Below are 16,020 nucleotides of genomic sequence, written 5' to 3'. Positions count from 1 at the left end.
GCACAGTTCGAACAACAAATCGTAGATCTTATATGCATACCTCGGGTACATGATTTAGTTTTATTATGTGAATTTCTTCTTTAATTCATTACTTTGCATTTCTATTTGATTCCGTCAATGCATGTTCCCACATCAGACAACGTACAGGAAACGAAATAACCTTTCATAGCTAAAGCTATTCTGGACCTTTCTGGGACCTTTGACCTAACTTCCTGCCAGTGTCCCCGACATATCCAGCAACTTCGGACCAAGACCAATGACCAAGCCAACCTTCCCATCCTGCTAGTCTCCAATTAGACCACTTCATGCTTCACATCATGACACTCTACAATATTCAAATACTACTGACCGACACTCGCACAAACAACAAACAGACACATCGAAAACAATATCTTCGTTTTCACGGAGCTTACAATGTGAAAAAAAAACACGCAGTCTACAGACCTGGATTGACAGTCAGCCACGCGTGGTTGTAGGTAAAGCCGTTGGCGTTGGCCGCCATGCAGGTGTACTGTCCCGCATCTCCCTCAGTAACGTTCCTCAGGACCAACTTCTCCATGTCTTCCCCTGTGCTAGTCCCATCTATTTCCTGTATGTTGGGAAAATTTTAAGCCACTATTAAGTTGTGTGTGTGTGTGTGTGTGTGTGTGTGTGGTGTATGGGATGCGTTTCTCTGTTATACTAAATGATAGACAAGCGACACTCTATTATTAGCCAGGACTAATTTTGATCTCCTAGCAGATGTACATTTTCCTTGCCTCCTCATGACTGTTACCAGGGAAATGTAACGATTTTGACCCACAATGAGTCTATCATTATCACATGTATTCTCACTCTCCCCAGCATTCAACACAACAAACCTGCCGTTATTGAATACAACATGTATGTGGTTTAGATGATAAAATAGTCGATAGACTGGGTAGAAGGGAGTAAGGGGAGTCATACCTTAAGTGTCGTGGTTCGGTCTACTTCACTGACGTAGACACCGTTCACTTTGTTGTGTTTGAGCCACTGCATGCGTGACGGGCTGGACCCCTCACTGCGCACCTTACACTGGAGCTCCACGGTACTTCCCACCACCACCGTCTGGTTCCGTGGCAGCCCGGGCACCAACGTTGGCGCGCTGGGTAAGCGTTCTGCCAAATATGACAAAAACACTAAGAATACTCGCCAAGTAATGCTAGGGTCACATTTCCGAACCGGTGCCCGGCCAGGTAGTTTCCGAGACGACAAGTATGATATAAAAGGCAACAAAACGTAAAAATGAGCTTGATTTGTGCATATTTCTTCATATACAATTCCATTTGTCGTTCCCACAAACTGCCCGGCCCGGCCTAGCATTACAGTGCTTCTTGCATCTTTCCTGCTTCTATCTAATTATGTGTAAAGCAAAATCTCCTCTTTGCAATGTCTATGCACCACTGATTGCGTCCTTTCACTAGCTTTTTCCAGTCCATGAGATCTAAAAGAATCTAATATCAAAATGATAAAGATATCAGTTCAGCTAAAGCTTAGACGTTAGGACTGGGGATAGATATAGCACTGAGCATTAACGCAATCCTATAATGTATCATGACGATTGTCAGTACAATTTGGATTCCATTATTGATACCCTGGAACATACCTTTCACAAACAACTCGAAGGTACGAGAGGAGGTTCCAAAGCCGTTCGTAACCTGACATGTGTATGAGCCTTCATCCGATGGTTCCACGGAAGACATCTGAAGGCTCCAGCGCTTGTTGTTGATCTACAGGGCCAAAGACACGTACATCTGGTAAACCAATTTTCAACCATTGGGCTCATGGTTTGATCTGGCTTTTTCTACACGACCTCCTCCTCTCATGTAATGTATGGCACTTATGTGTCAAGCAACAACCATGGCCTACGGGCCTGCGATTCATGCTTCTTATTCCGTTCGCACTGGTCAGCCGTCAACCAGTCAAATGCTCCCACTCCTACTGTTGGGAGGAGAGTCACCAGCCAATCACACATTCTCTCGACAGTAGGCGGCGTCGTGATTGGCTGATGACGGCTGGCCAGCGAAAGCGCATCGAAAAGCAAGGAAATTCGTCGGAATACAGACCGATACGCAATGGTGCACATGTACAAGAGATCTAGATGAGCCGGGAATGAGAGGATGAAAGGAGCAAATTCAATCTATTTTCATGAATCGTCAACATATCTCCATTCTTCATCTACTATTCAATGTCGCAACATTAATCACAAGTTTCTCAATTACGCATGTGTATTATGTAATTGTAAACCCTGCATCAATTCAGCACTACATTGTAGAAATGACTGTCATTGTCCGGGTAATTTCTGACCAATAAAAACCATTATTGTTATTGTATGATAATCTTACCCTATAGCCCGGTTGTCTGTCTTGCTCTTGGATCTCTTGAAAGTTCTTAAGCCACGTGATGATCGGACGCGGGTTGCCAGTGACGGGGCAGCGCAGTTTCACCTCCTCCCCAACAAACGCCGAGATGCGAGAGTTGTGCTGTGGGTTCTGCCACTCTGGTGCTCCAAAAGGAACTGAAAGTAGAGCAAAAGAAAATATCACAACAAAAATTAATGTTACGGTCCCAATTGGAAAAAGGGGCCCAGCCGGGTAGTTGACGGGCTGCGGTTTTTTTTTTGCACTGTCGGACGTGACCCTTACGTGGCACAGTTGGACACCCTGCGGCAGCCGGGCTATTTTGGGGCTCGGCCGGGACCCGGGAATTTTTTAGCTCGGACTTGAAATAAACACGGGAGCCGGTAACAAATAGGCACCGTGAGGAGTCCACCGAGATAACTTTGTGGCTTCGGGGCCCGGCCGGGACTACACCCTCGACGGGCACCTGCGCAATTGGGACCCATAAGCAAATTCTATAGCTTCTTAGATATGGTTTGCTTTCTTTGAGTATTAAGATATTTCCTTAATGTACTAGTTCAGTCAATTTTGACAGTTACACGGACACAATTGTAATCTCCAGGATAGTAAACGGTTTAATTGTCAAGCGGTGTCTAGGAAAATGGGCCAAATAGCCCAAGCAGAACAAAGGCAGGGTCCAGAGGTCACCCCGGTCAAACTGGCATGCAGATGTATGCAAATTCAGCATGCAAATCATATGTCAACGACCATAACAGTAAGCTCTAACTAAGACTTAATTGTTTTTCTGATGGCATATATGTTCTATTGTACTCGTCGATTTTTCCGGGTAAGGCCTCAAGAAACTGACTGCAATAGAAACCAAGTGCAGCAAAGTTGATGTACCATTAGAGAAAAACGCCCGACTCGCAGAGCCTGCAAAGGAGGCTACATAGTATGCATAACGCTAGGCCATACAAAGGTTAGGGGCCAAATAAAAGAAAACAACAATATTTGTATTATAAGAACCCCTGCAACGAAAAACTATGATATTCTATTCTTTTGTTTCAATCGACATATATCTTTCTGTTGTAGTTGATACTATGAAACAATATTTTCAAGCCCCAAAAGTCCAAACACTATCCATTCCAAAGTATATAGATAAACAGCATATTTCCCTCATGAACAAAATTATGTGTTATCACCAAATGGATATCAGTCATAACATACAAGGATATTATATAGTGTCCTTGAGGTAATCGGTCAAAGTAGGTCTGGTGTTTTCAAAGTTTTCAATACTAGTATTTACATGCCTCGCTGTCTTGGCCTTTGCGCGTACATGCATTAAAGAAAAGGACTTATCTGCCAAAGCTTACCGGAAGTTCCAGCCGTTGATGTGAGCAGTAGCACCGCAAACACTAACGTCTTCATTGTGACGTCGTCCTGTTAACAGTATGAAGCTCGGTACTCCGAAATGTGGACCCCTTGTGCACTAAAATCCAAGTATGATTGCCCCGCTGGGACTAGATTATCTGGCACGTACTGCCCGTAATTTGGTTCTTGTACCTTGGACCCTAATTATCCGAAAGCCCAAAATGGCAAAGAGGCACAGCTTCTTCAGGCGATTTCTAACCCATTTAAACCTGCATCGGCGCGGTTGGACTCTTGTCTCGGCAGGGTTGGAATTCTGCCTCGGAGCGGCTGAAAATGAGTTTGAAAGTGTCGGAAAATGGGTTTGGAAGCGTTGGAAATGGCCTAAAGAAAATTTTTCTCTTTGCTGTTTTGGGCTTTCGTATAATTAATCTTTAACCATGAGCCAAGAGTCGTGGTGGTGCTTAAATGAGTATTATTCGCACCAGTCGACAAGTAAACAACGTAGCCTGGAATACAGACTGTCAGGATATACACCAGATCACTGATTCCCAAAGAAAATTTGAATTCAGCCCACGTGAATATTCATGCAGGGCCCAACTAAGGGGGGCTGGGTAAAAATCCCCTTCGGGGCATATTGCCCCTACAGCCGAGGAACTGGCCTGTGTAGGCCATGTAAACAGTCTGGCTTCCATACTATCAACAACGGTGACTACGCCAAAGTTGCGACGTTTATAAACATTTGACGAAAAAGTCAGCCATCTGGTCCATGTCCTGATAGGGCTAGAGTGTGGTGTTTGTTAGTTTTGGATGCAGTGAGTGACGATGTTTTATGATGATATTAAAGTGGAGGTAAACACTGGATTAGCCTACAAGTTAACTTCCCGGGCAGATTGAGCCTGCAAAATGTTATTTTTGGTGTCCTAGGAAAATGCCCACCTATTCTAAATACACTTATACTACTTGCAAAAATGTATATATTTCGAAGTAGAGACTCCAAAGTAGTTTCTTTAAAAGGATTTGTTGATTTTGTTAGAACCCGTTGTAAGTTAGAATTCATTATAGCACAGAAATGTCAAAAGGTTAAAAAACATATTGGGAAATGGGGAACATTACACAATTATCTTGTGAATTAGGAAACACGTTTTGCAAACTGTTCTGGAATATTATTTAGGTTTTTGTCTTTACACTGTCTACATTTTATGTATACCTTTGTTTTCCTACTACATGTACTGTATTATACTTGAAATGCAATAAAAAAAGTTTTTAAAAAAAAGTGGAGGTACCCACATTGTTGCATGCTGTTTTGCCGTCTAGATTGTCGCTTGCCCCGTTATAATGCAGCTGCAGTGACGCGGGTAAATGGTTTCGTAAATTTGTAGACTCACTTAGACACAGTTGTCAATCGATTAAAGATTTCTGCCAATACTATTTCACAAACGTTGAAATTAATTGGCATTTTAAATTTGAAGACTGGCCCTGACAGACCAACATTTTTGGTTGAAGTTGACGTTGACATTATACCGTCTTTAAAAAAAAAAATCTTGAAATAGATGGAAGCCTTGCTGGTGCTGTTATGAGGAAAGAGAAGAAATTCAATAGAATATATAGGTTTCAAAACAGTATGACCACACATAAGGCTGTCTTATGGAGATATATCATGCTAAAAGAACTGTTTACTTCGTATATATTAAAGTTACTTTTATTTCCAATAAAATCGTTTGTACCAGGTATATGTCCTAATACGATCTATTATAATCCAATAGTAAGAGAAAAAACCCTGAAAACTTCAATCACATTTCTATTCCTACACATTCCTATTCACTACATTATCCCTACATATTGTGTATCTTAACCGTGACAGTTACTTCCTACAAACCAACAGTAACGATATGCCAATGTGAATTTGACTCACCATCGACAAACTTTCACATAAAAATTACATAATCCCATTAACCATCACAGAGATTTCACTGATACGCCCCTCCACGGCTCTTTGTCAAGCAAAAAATGTAAAATATACTACAGTAACTTGTTTTTGATTCCTGTTGATCGACTGTTTTAACGTTTATTTCCAGTACATGTTCAGTGAGTCGAAATGGAAACATAGTTACAATTCGTTGTAAAACAATACCTTAAGGACAAGATGTCTAAGAAAATATTACGTCTAGAACACAGCCGTCTTACATTTCATCAGACTTTACCACAACGAGTGTGAAAATCACCCTGGACTTGTCAACTTGGTCGCGTATGTTTGTGATCAGGCTATCAGCTGACACGGACTGGACATTCCACTGCATGTGCCCGTTGTATTCCTCCGCGTCCAAAAAATGTTCCATAGGAAACAGTGCTATCTCATCGGCCGGCTGTATGGACACAGAAATAGATTTAACTTGACCAAAAATTTAAAGAAAAAATTGAAATCAGATGATATTGAGTGTCAATTCCTAGTTGTAAACATGTCCACGATAGACTTGGTCACAAGCTTAGCATATTAACCCTATCTTTTTCTCTAACTGTAATAATACCCATCATTCTCCTTACCTTGTTCCACGACTGGAACACAACTCGGCAGTCCCAGCCCGACTTGGACCGTACCTTACAGGGCACAGTGAAGGTCCAGGGAACGACATACCGCACGGTTCCGTCACTAAAGATGGACGCCTCTGTTGTCAGGGGCAACGGCATCTCATCTGCCTTCACACTGAAGGAAAACAAATAAAGAATAGTGTTGTAAGTAGAGGCAGATGACAAAAACATTCAGTCGTATATATATTGCGAACAATCGTCAGAATGTTGGAAAAGCGTCATGCTTCCTCCCCAGTTGACCTACCCTTCACCTCAATTGAGGATGACTGCTTTACCTATCTTTAAATGAATGTTGAGTTCACGCCTTTTATACCAAACCCATGCTTAGATAAAACACAAGACGAATGGGAGAAACAAATCCTTGTACCCTGATATGAGGTAGACGTCTGGCATCCAGATATCTTGCGCGGATAATTCCAGCAGCCTCTTCGGTTGGCTAGCCCTGACTGCTAACCGCTGGTCTCTCCATTCCTGTATGTATCATGGAGAAGTTTTATTTTTCTGAAAAACAGTGTTCGCATTTTGGAAAAACTACATATCATGCACTCAAACAGTTTTGATATGATGTTTTTTCTAAATGTTTTTGAATACACATAGATTATGTATACCAATTGACCGCCAATCTTATATTATGTTGGAACATTTTCGCTCGTCGAGTTGTGAACTATCATATACAAGTAAACTTATGATTAAAACATCCAAACATACCATATTGATCCAGGTATGCAGGGTAAGAAGACCGCTTGAAGTGTCCTGTAAAAACAAGCCGTTTCATGACTGTATACTAATTACATATATATAAATCGTCCAATTAGATAGGGCTCTAAAGCTACCGAACGCTTAAGAGAGGAAAGACATCAGAAGGCCGTATATCCAGTTGTCGTAAAACACCAGCTGTCCGCTGTTTTTGATATTAGGCCCTACACAACGACTTATACTTCCTTGCCTCGACACAAAATTGCACGTCCTATACTATATGCGTAAGGAAACTTTAACTTTTGAAATTCATCGACGAAAATAAGAGTGAGAGTATATACTAGAGTTTATCATTAGCAAGGGTATTGATAGTAGAGCCATTTACGTACAAGTCCGATGACTCTGCGCCGGATCAGCCCGATGTTTACGGTGGTTTGCCCCATGTCCGGACGTAACCTCCTGTCGTAGTTCCGCAGAAGGGTGTCAAGAAACTCGGATAATGACTCTTGAAGACATAAGGGCACCGTTTGTCTTTAAATCCTCATGGAGCTCCACAAGTATCAGGAATAAAGTAAAGTAAATTATTAGGGACCAATATCTAGATGTCCAGGGTATTTTTGTTAATAAACAGTGTAACAGCTTTGCGTGCGTCTATACAACAACGTGAATCAATAAAAAGTTGGAGACCAGAGACCCCATCATGTTAGACATATACCACAACGAATTGTGGATCAAGATGTAGTGTGTAGGTATTACAAATTTTGTATTATCTCCTGACAACCCCTTGAATGCGTAATTTCCGCTGGGCGCATTTTTTTACCACGACCTTTCCTAGACCCTGTAGTAAACCTGTTGTGAATTGGGAAAGGGCGATAGAGTAGCTATAGTAAGCCAGTTCTTACTCGTACCGTGACATTGCCTCTCATCCGATTGGTCCGTGCAGTCAGCTTCGCCGTTACAGACTTTCTCAGCGTCCACACAATGTCCGTTGTCACACGTGAACTGGTCGTCCGTACACTCCACTGTTGTGAAAATACAAACAGGGTGGCATGTTCACAGTTTATTCATTCATGTTCACAATTTATTCCTGTAAAAGTCAACAGGTAGAAATAGAAACGTCGTTCATTCTCAAATAGCATGAATTGAATTAAAATGCTACTTCGATATCTTAGCCGAACCGGACTTAGATCATACGCGCGCGCCCGTATGTATATATAATGTGTGTGTGTGTGTGTGTGTGTGTGTGTGTGTGTGTGTGTGTGTGTGTGTGTGTGTGTGTGTGTACATGTGTGTGTGTGTGTGTGTGTGCGCGCGCGCGTGCGTGCGTGTCTGTTTACGTGTTTGTGAGCAAGTGTGTCTGTCTGCGCGCGCACGTGTGTTTGTGTGTGCATACGTGTGTGTGTATGTGTTTGTGTATGTGTTTGTTTTATGCAACTGTGAATGTGTGTGTGTTAATGTGTACATGTATGTGTTTGTGTCAGTGTGTGTGCGTGCGTGTGTGCATGTAAAAGAAATGTACGTGTGTTGGGGCGGGTGGGGGCCAGAGGTACCAATTGAGAGGAGATTCCTACTTGTGCTGTGACAACGATGTCGCTCGTCTGACCCGTCCATACAGTCCACATTGCCGTCACAGACGTTCTTGGCGTCTACACAATCTCCATTATCACACGTGTACTGGTCGTCCCTGCATCTGGCTGTCCAGGAGCACACGCAAATTGTTATCTTGAGTCATCTTAGGTGACCAAGCATTAGTTATATATTATTATGTTGGCCCCTTGAAACTCCTCCCAACTCGAGCTCTATGAAAAGCGGCCCTGATGACCAAATAGAGCATTTTCGAGCCTAACTAAAGGCACAAACAAACAAACTCACATTAAAAAATGGTCAAACATTGCTCCATTTGCCAAACAAATTCCGTAAGAAAATATTTTGCCACCTGTACCGAGCAACGAAACTAGATTAACAATTCTAAGCAAGTGATGAAAGAGTGAGAACAAGTAATATAACAACGGTGTCTATGTCGAAGAATATGTGTGACTTTTAGCGAAGAACTGCAGATTCGGTAAGTCCACGAATGCCAGGAAAGGAACCTGGTAGTGCGTTATGTTTCTTCTAGCATTGTAGGATAAAACCCATATGGAATGAGAAACAAAGATGTAATATAAAACATGGAATATGAATTTAAACAGATGACATAAAGGTAATATTGTACGTACTACAGTCTGCCTCGTCGCTGCGATCAGAACACTCCGAAAGACCGTCACATTTCCAGGACAAAGGAATGCAGACAACTTCACCTGTTCTACACGTGAACTCGTTAGGACCACAGGTTCGCGGCTCTGGAAATAAATAGGGAACGTTGATAAATGATATGCATTCACACACACACACACACACACACACACACACACACACACACACACACACACACACACACACACACACACATACACAGACAGACACGCGCGCGCGTCATTCAATGACTACAGCTGGACATGCTACAAACGGAGCATCTTTGCATTTTTCAATAGTTTGGATGACAATAGTAAGATTTTTCCTAAACGCCTAGCCTATCCTACCTCTGATAACAATATTTGGCTCTATCTGACTACAGTAATAGCTTATCAGTCATGAATAAGCAAGAAACCAAAGATATCATACCTTGGTGACATATTTAGATTTAAAAAAAATGTATCCATTGTATTGAGTTTTTTAAACTATATATATATACAGTAGCTTTCAGCGTACCACATCAGCTTGTGTTGGTAACTTCTAACTAGTTCTGTCCATTAAAGTTGTTCAGTCTAATATCGATGTATTTTCTGCCAGCCTGAGGAACCAACCTTCCAATGCTGTCTGTCTCCGGCAACACCACCCTCACCCTCACATCCTACCACTCAACAATATTCGGGTAGCTAAGGACACAGACCATGACAAACAAACGTGCAGACATAAAGTGTACTGACCGCCACAGGTTTTCTTGTCGGGAAGCAAGACGAGGTGTACCGGGCACGAGCACCGCCGACCACTGTCTCCTGTCGCGATGCAAATGTGCGAACAGCCCCCGTTGTCAGTGGCACAAGGATGTCTCTCTGGATATGGGAAATATAAACACAGTGTCAATGGTCAAACATTCTGCTGTGCACTTCAACCTGTGAAAGATTCAGAATTCAAAATATGTCATTTCCTGTGGGTCTATAATAACAAGGAATCTAGTAACTCTTGTTTGAACATTAGTATGTATTTTGGTATTTGAAGAAGTAACGGACTACTGAATGACGTTGAAACCCAAAAAGGGAATACTGCAAGATTTCGTAAAAAAAATATTCGTTTGTGAGCACGATGTATGCTTATGTTCAGTGGTGAGGTAATTAAGACACCAGAGTTTCTAAACTAAAAGTCTATCACTAAACTTATATTAGTAATAGTTCGCGGTTAAAGACCTGCTGATCAACCAATCTTGGTCGGTGTCAATGACGAAAAGTAGTGGACCGTTTTCAAAATCAAGTCCAGTTGCTTGAGTAACTGCTTTTTGGCGTAATATTCGGTCACCAATCTTTTAAGTGAACACAGAATAATTTTGTAGGTGTTTCAATGCTATGAATGATTTTTCAATGAGGTCTGCAAGATTTCTCCAAAGAATCCAGTGACCAATGATTTTTAGTCGCTCACCCGTTGCCCAACGCGTATCCATACAGTGGAAGTTGGAGACTTACTCATTTGGCTGGTGTCCATGCTTTCAACACCAACAAGGTCGCTCACTTGAGACAGCCCGGACTGAATTCTCGTTCTTCCGCCGCCTGTCAGCTTATCGATCCGCTCGATTATCTTATCGACGCTGTCGCTCCAGTACAGATGGTCATCATATATGGTCATGGTCACTATACTCCCGATCGTTAGATCAACTAGGACCCGGCGATTAGTACCTGTGCAGAAAAACAATGTGTCGACACCGGTAATGTACTTGATATTATGTACTTATTGTGTCATCGTGTGACGTAATGGTTTGTGCTTTGGTACTGAAGCAAACGGTCTTGGGTTCGATCCCCAGTCATGCCCTGATGTTGTCCCCTCAAGAAAGGCACTTGACACAACTTTCCTCGCTTCACTCAAGGAAACATGAGAACCTAAGAGAGTGATCAATAAGTTCTCAGCCTCACCTCGAAATAAGGTAAACGGCTCAAATTTCGGGGCATAATTACCAAGTAAAAATCCTTTTATGAATGTCTACCAAATTCAAATAATTGTGATCATTACTTTGCAGGAGACACCCAGCAACATTAGGTGAGAGAGAAGGGAAAAACATGGACAACTGAGCGGCGACTTGAGGTGTGTGAGTCAACTTCCTTTACTGGAAGTCAAATACGTTTTGGTTAAGATACGAAGGAAATATTCCTCAGAGATGACTTCATAAATTTCATGGTCAATGCAAAGGGAACATGACCCACCAATCTCTGACCACAGTTCCCCCTTGTTATTCTAGCCAGTAATCCACTGATTTTGAAAATTGCGTCGACTGGACAGTAATGAACACAATGATTTGAAATTTGTTTGATATTGATATATTATTGATATATAACTTCATACTGCACAATGGCATTTAAGTTGAGTACCTTATTTCTGGGAGAGGCTGAGAACTTAATGATATATTGATCACCCTTCGCATTCTTACCATCCAGATCGGAACTCTGGATCCTGTTGAGTCCGTAATCTGTCCAGTACAGTTTTCCGTGCGTTATGTCGACAGCGAGAGACCCTGGCCGCTTAATGTCATTGTTATTGAAGAGTGTTCGACGTTCTGTTCCGTCCAGGGCGGCCCTCTCGATAGTAGGAGTGTTCCCCATATTGGTCCAGAACATGTAACTATTACGGAAACAGGCTAGGAGGACATTCAAGATTTAAAAAAAAACACAAATAGTTGAAATGCCATTAAAAACGATCTTACGCGTCAATGTATCTATGCTTGAAAAAAAGTATGTATATCTACGCTACTTTCAACAATCCCTCAAGTAGGTGTGACCAGGGAAACTTGATGGCCTGTATACGTATATTTCCCCTTTGTACATTGATCATTCTCGGAGAACGACCCTCTTAGACCAAGGCAAATTAATATTCGGACTAAACGTTAGTGCCGGTAGACAGAGATGGTATTTTCCTTTTCTTTTAGATGTTCGGACGTCAACATAGCAGGGTGTCAACGTCATTGGGGACCTAGGTTGGCGTTTCTGTTTGTCACTTTTTCTATTGCAACGAGAAATGAGGAGAACATATTGAATAGCGATTTCACCATTTCTTTTTTTCACTCAGATGTCAGAAAAGAAAAATAATCAGGTAACCAAAAATAGAACATTTTCCCCTAGGCCTTACCCTCTGGTTGGGTCTACAACAATGGCACGTGGTTGTCCGCCGGAAATCACCGCTCCGACCGGTGTGAGGTCGCTGATGCGTGTGACGTTAATGGTGTTGGTCTGAGAACATGTCCAGTAGATGTGACGGGAGTACTCGTCAATAGCCATGTCGTACGGGTTGAACAGACCGTCACGGTTCGACACAACACTCACGGCCTGTTGATAAACACACAGGACACATCAAACCATGACTATGGGGTGCTTGTACGTGACGTCACAGTCGCCGGGTTACTTAATTATCTCGTGGTTTCCACACATACGTTAGGTGTGCTAATGTTCAAAATGTCTAAATTTTGGGAGGAGTGGCCAGGGAGGCCACTCCAATCTAGTCCAACTGTAAAACTATTAATCTCGCAAAGAAGGACCTGATTTGCATAGAATCGTTTGTACTTGCTTCTAAGATCCACCAAACCCTGCTTGAGTTATCCTCCTCCAAAATGTACATAAAATATGCCCCCTGTAGTACCGTAGGAACCCCCCAGAAGAACCATCTTCGAATTCGACCTTTCTTTCTCCGACCCCTAACAATCTACTAAATTTCATCATGATCCATTTAATTTATCTCGAGTTATGCCACCAACAATCAAACCGACAAACACAAAAGGTCCACTGCAGCACCGAAGGACCCCCCCAGAAGACCCATCTTCCAACTTGACCTTCGTCTCTCCAACAGAAACTTACCTTTCAAAAATCACCATCATCCGTCCATGGCATCAAAAGTTATATCGCCGATAGCATCACTCCACAAATTCCGACCAAAAATATAGTATTACCCTTTTGCCTACGACGAAGGCAATCATTTGGTAAGGCAATTATTTGGCACGGCATCGTAAGAGTAATTTTACAAAGTTTAAAATTCATAATTTGTCCACAGCTTACATTGATTACATATCCCTGGCAACTTACATGTTCAACCATCCAACATGGTGGACAATGCCTACGTCATAGTCACGTGATAGTAAATACCTAATAAGTCAGTGAACACTATGGTACATATTTGAAGTTCTGTCCTGAATCGTAGTGATGAAAATAACAAAACATGATAAAACATTGGAACACTTGTGGAAGTTCAGAAGTCATCAAGTGTGGAACAAATATGTATCTGTTGTGTATTATGTGATTGTAAACCTTTCAGCAATTCAGCACTCGCTGCCATTGCATGGGTAATTTCTGACCAATTAAAACACTTACATCAGTGCCATTGCCTGCTGCCCTCCTCAACTGTTTGATGCGACCTTCAATCCAGTAAACGTGTTTCCCCACACGATCGTAGTCAATGGCCTTAACATCGCGGAGTTGCCGCAACGGTAGGACGATGTCTGGGCTCTGCTGTTCGTCCAACACCATGCGCCTGATGTTCTTCCTCTGACTGAACAGCAAAAACGAGTCTGGGGCTGGCGGAGGGAGGCGAGGGAAGAGATACTCAGCATCACATTTTACAGTGAAACATTATATAAAACTAGGGGGCGAAACCTACACCACATACTCTCAACTACAAGAGCTATCTACCAAGAAATTACGACCGTAGCTTGTCCAAATCACGAGATATTGAAATCGGAAGTTCCGCTGCATTTCCGTGAAAAGCCGTGAAGGGGCCCAAAACCCACTCACTAGTTTTTTTTCTCCTCCTGCCGAACCCTACCTACGTACCAAATGAGTTATACAAATAAACACAACTTTATGGACGAATGTAATAAAATGTGGGTTTTCACGCGGCTCTTGAATCAGAATGCAATTCAGAAATTGTAAGTTCTCCATGGCCTTGCTAGTAAACCAACAAACTTACGATGACAGGTCTTCTTGTCGGGGTCCAGTGTCCAATGGGACGGACAGCCACATCTGACAGGCAGATCCACAGGAGCTTCAGCAGATGTAGACGCTGACATCGCAGTGGCCAGGCACAGATGGGGACATCCACCATTGTCAACAGCACACTTGTTAGATCCTTAATAGGACAAACAACGTAGTTTTATCAACCATTGCATACGTAGGATTTGATATTCAGAAATCTTCTCTTTTGACCAGACGTATGAATAAATTAATGAAAGTTTGAAAGCGAGAATGTTAGAAAACGACTTTGAACTCGTATCAGAGTGCCGTCCTTATCATACCAAAACATGAGGATACGGGATATTTAGCAAAACTTAGACTTTAATTACATGTACAATCTTACCCGACTGTCTGGAGTGGTGTAACACTAGTATGTCCTTGATGCCCACCCTATCGTAATTGGTACCATGGATGAGGGTTCGATTCTCCCCCGTCTCCTTGTTGGCTCGTTTAATGCCAGGCGCCACCACGTCTGTCCAGTACACGTAGTCTTGGTACAGCGTCAAGGTAAAGACGATGTTGTCCGATATGACCCTGCGACGATCATCACCTGTAAAGAGTAGAGGTTTACGGATTTCTGAATAGAAATACTCTTTTTTACACAACCAAGAGATTTATTCCACGGACGTGTGGATAACCATCTTTCACCTTCTTCAATGTAATTCTGACTGGTTCACATAGCATTGCAGCACATGTGTTGCTGCTTATACATAATAGTGAGATGCAAACGCAAATGCAAAGTATTTACATATGTACAATCAAAGGGAATGACATCACTATGCGGTCCCAAATGTATGTATAAGCAGCGACACCTGTGCTGCATTACTATGTGAACCAGTCAGAATTGCCTTAAAGAAGGTGACAGATGATCACCGAAACGTCGGTGGAATACATCTTTTGGTTGTGTGAAAAAAGAGTCTTTCTATTCAGTGACTTACCAATATGATGAAACTATTCATGGATTTACGGATTTCTGTTAGGTTTCCTACTGAAAAGAGTATTTTGCTTGTTCACAGTCTACTAAACGATTTGCACTTACACCTTCTTGATTTCTCTTTAATAAAGGGTGTATCATTATAAATACTAAATTAGAGTTGTTTAAGAAAATATCTCAACATTTGAAATGTCTGCGTTGGTTCTGTTTATAGTTTATGGTCGTATCAAATATAATAATTTCAGGGTGATATCAACATGGGTAGGTAATGTTGCAAGCCGGAATTAAATGACATATTCCATCTTTAATTACTTAAACAGCATAGAGAAATATAGAATATTGGACAATGAATCACAGAAATATTTTACAGTTAAGAGTTTTGGAATTAAGAGAGATCTAATGGTAATCAGGGTATCAAACAGTTGACTTTTGGTGAGATGAAACCATTGCCATTATGTCTTTTGCATACTTTTTTTTTACAAATATTCAATTTGCCTGCTCAAAAGCACACAATGTAGCCTTTAGTCTTTAGCAATCATTAAAAGAAAATTCAGCACGTACCCTGCATGTTAGAAGACTCTATCAGGGCTTTCTCCATGTCAGCCCAGCACAGTCGTCTCTCTTGGTAGTCTATGGTCAGTCCGTTAGCACGACCCACCCTGTCCACTAAGACGACCCGGTTTGACCCATCCATGGAGGCTCGCTCAATCTTAGATTCACTGCTCCAATCAGACCAATACATGGACCTGCATGGATGGAACAGCAACATGAATCGTCTAAAAAGCTGTAAATATCATCAATATCAACTATATTAATTACTCATCTTTCACCGCAGGTC

At 41.9% G+C, this 16,020-nt stretch overlaps 1 protein-coding gene across 3 annotated transcripts in view; it reads right to left on the bottom strand.

The window, feature by feature from the left end:
- Nucleotides 1-16,020, bottom strand: part of LOC136423663 (low-density lipoprotein receptor-related protein 6-like) — a 36,285-nt gene that overhangs the window by 4,512 nt on the left and 15,753 nt on the right. The window contains exons 13-28 of one of the 3 annotated variants that reach the window (XM_066411924.1): nt 15,744-15,928; nt 14,592-14,798; nt 14,205-14,363; nt 13,610-13,812; nt 12,378-12,574; nt 11,683-11,873; nt 10,727-10,936; nt 9,977-10,102; nt 9,227-9,349; nt 8,582-8,704; nt 7,919-8,032; nt 7,400-7,515; nt 7,023-7,067; nt 6,682-6,785; nt 6,270-6,429; nt 5,441-6,091 (exon numbers count right to left, since the gene is read on the bottom strand). In XM_066411924.1, the coding sequence (XP_066268021.1) occupies nt 5,909-6,091; nt 6,270-6,429; nt 6,682-6,785; nt 7,023-7,067; nt 7,400-7,515; nt 7,919-8,032; nt 8,582-8,704; nt 9,227-9,349; nt 9,977-10,102; nt 10,727-10,936; nt 11,683-11,873; nt 12,378-12,574; nt 13,610-13,812; nt 14,205-14,363; nt 14,592-14,798; nt 15,744-15,928 (2,446 nt within the window). In that variant the 3' untranslated portion in view covers nt 5,441-5,908. Of the gene's footprint in view, nt 1-5,440; nt 6,092-6,269; nt 6,430-6,681; nt 6,786-7,022; nt 7,068-7,399; nt 7,560-7,918; nt 8,033-8,581; nt 8,705-9,226; nt 9,350-9,976; nt 10,103-10,726; nt 10,937-11,682; nt 11,874-12,377; nt 12,575-13,609; nt 13,813-14,204; nt 14,364-14,591; nt 14,799-15,743; nt 15,929-16,020 lie in introns of those variants that run through there. The other 2 variants (XM_066411923.1, XM_066411926.1) reach the window with 2 other exon arrangements.

Source organism: Branchiostoma lanceolatum, chromosome 17 (genome assembly GCF_035083965.1).
Source record: "Branchiostoma lanceolatum isolate klBraLanc5 chromosome 17, klBraLanc5.hap2, whole genome shotgun sequence".
Lineage (NCBI taxonomy): Eukaryota > Metazoa > Chordata > Leptocardii > Amphioxiformes > Branchiostomatidae > Branchiostoma > Branchiostoma lanceolatum.
This window is presented reverse-complemented; position numbering and strand designations above follow the sequence as displayed.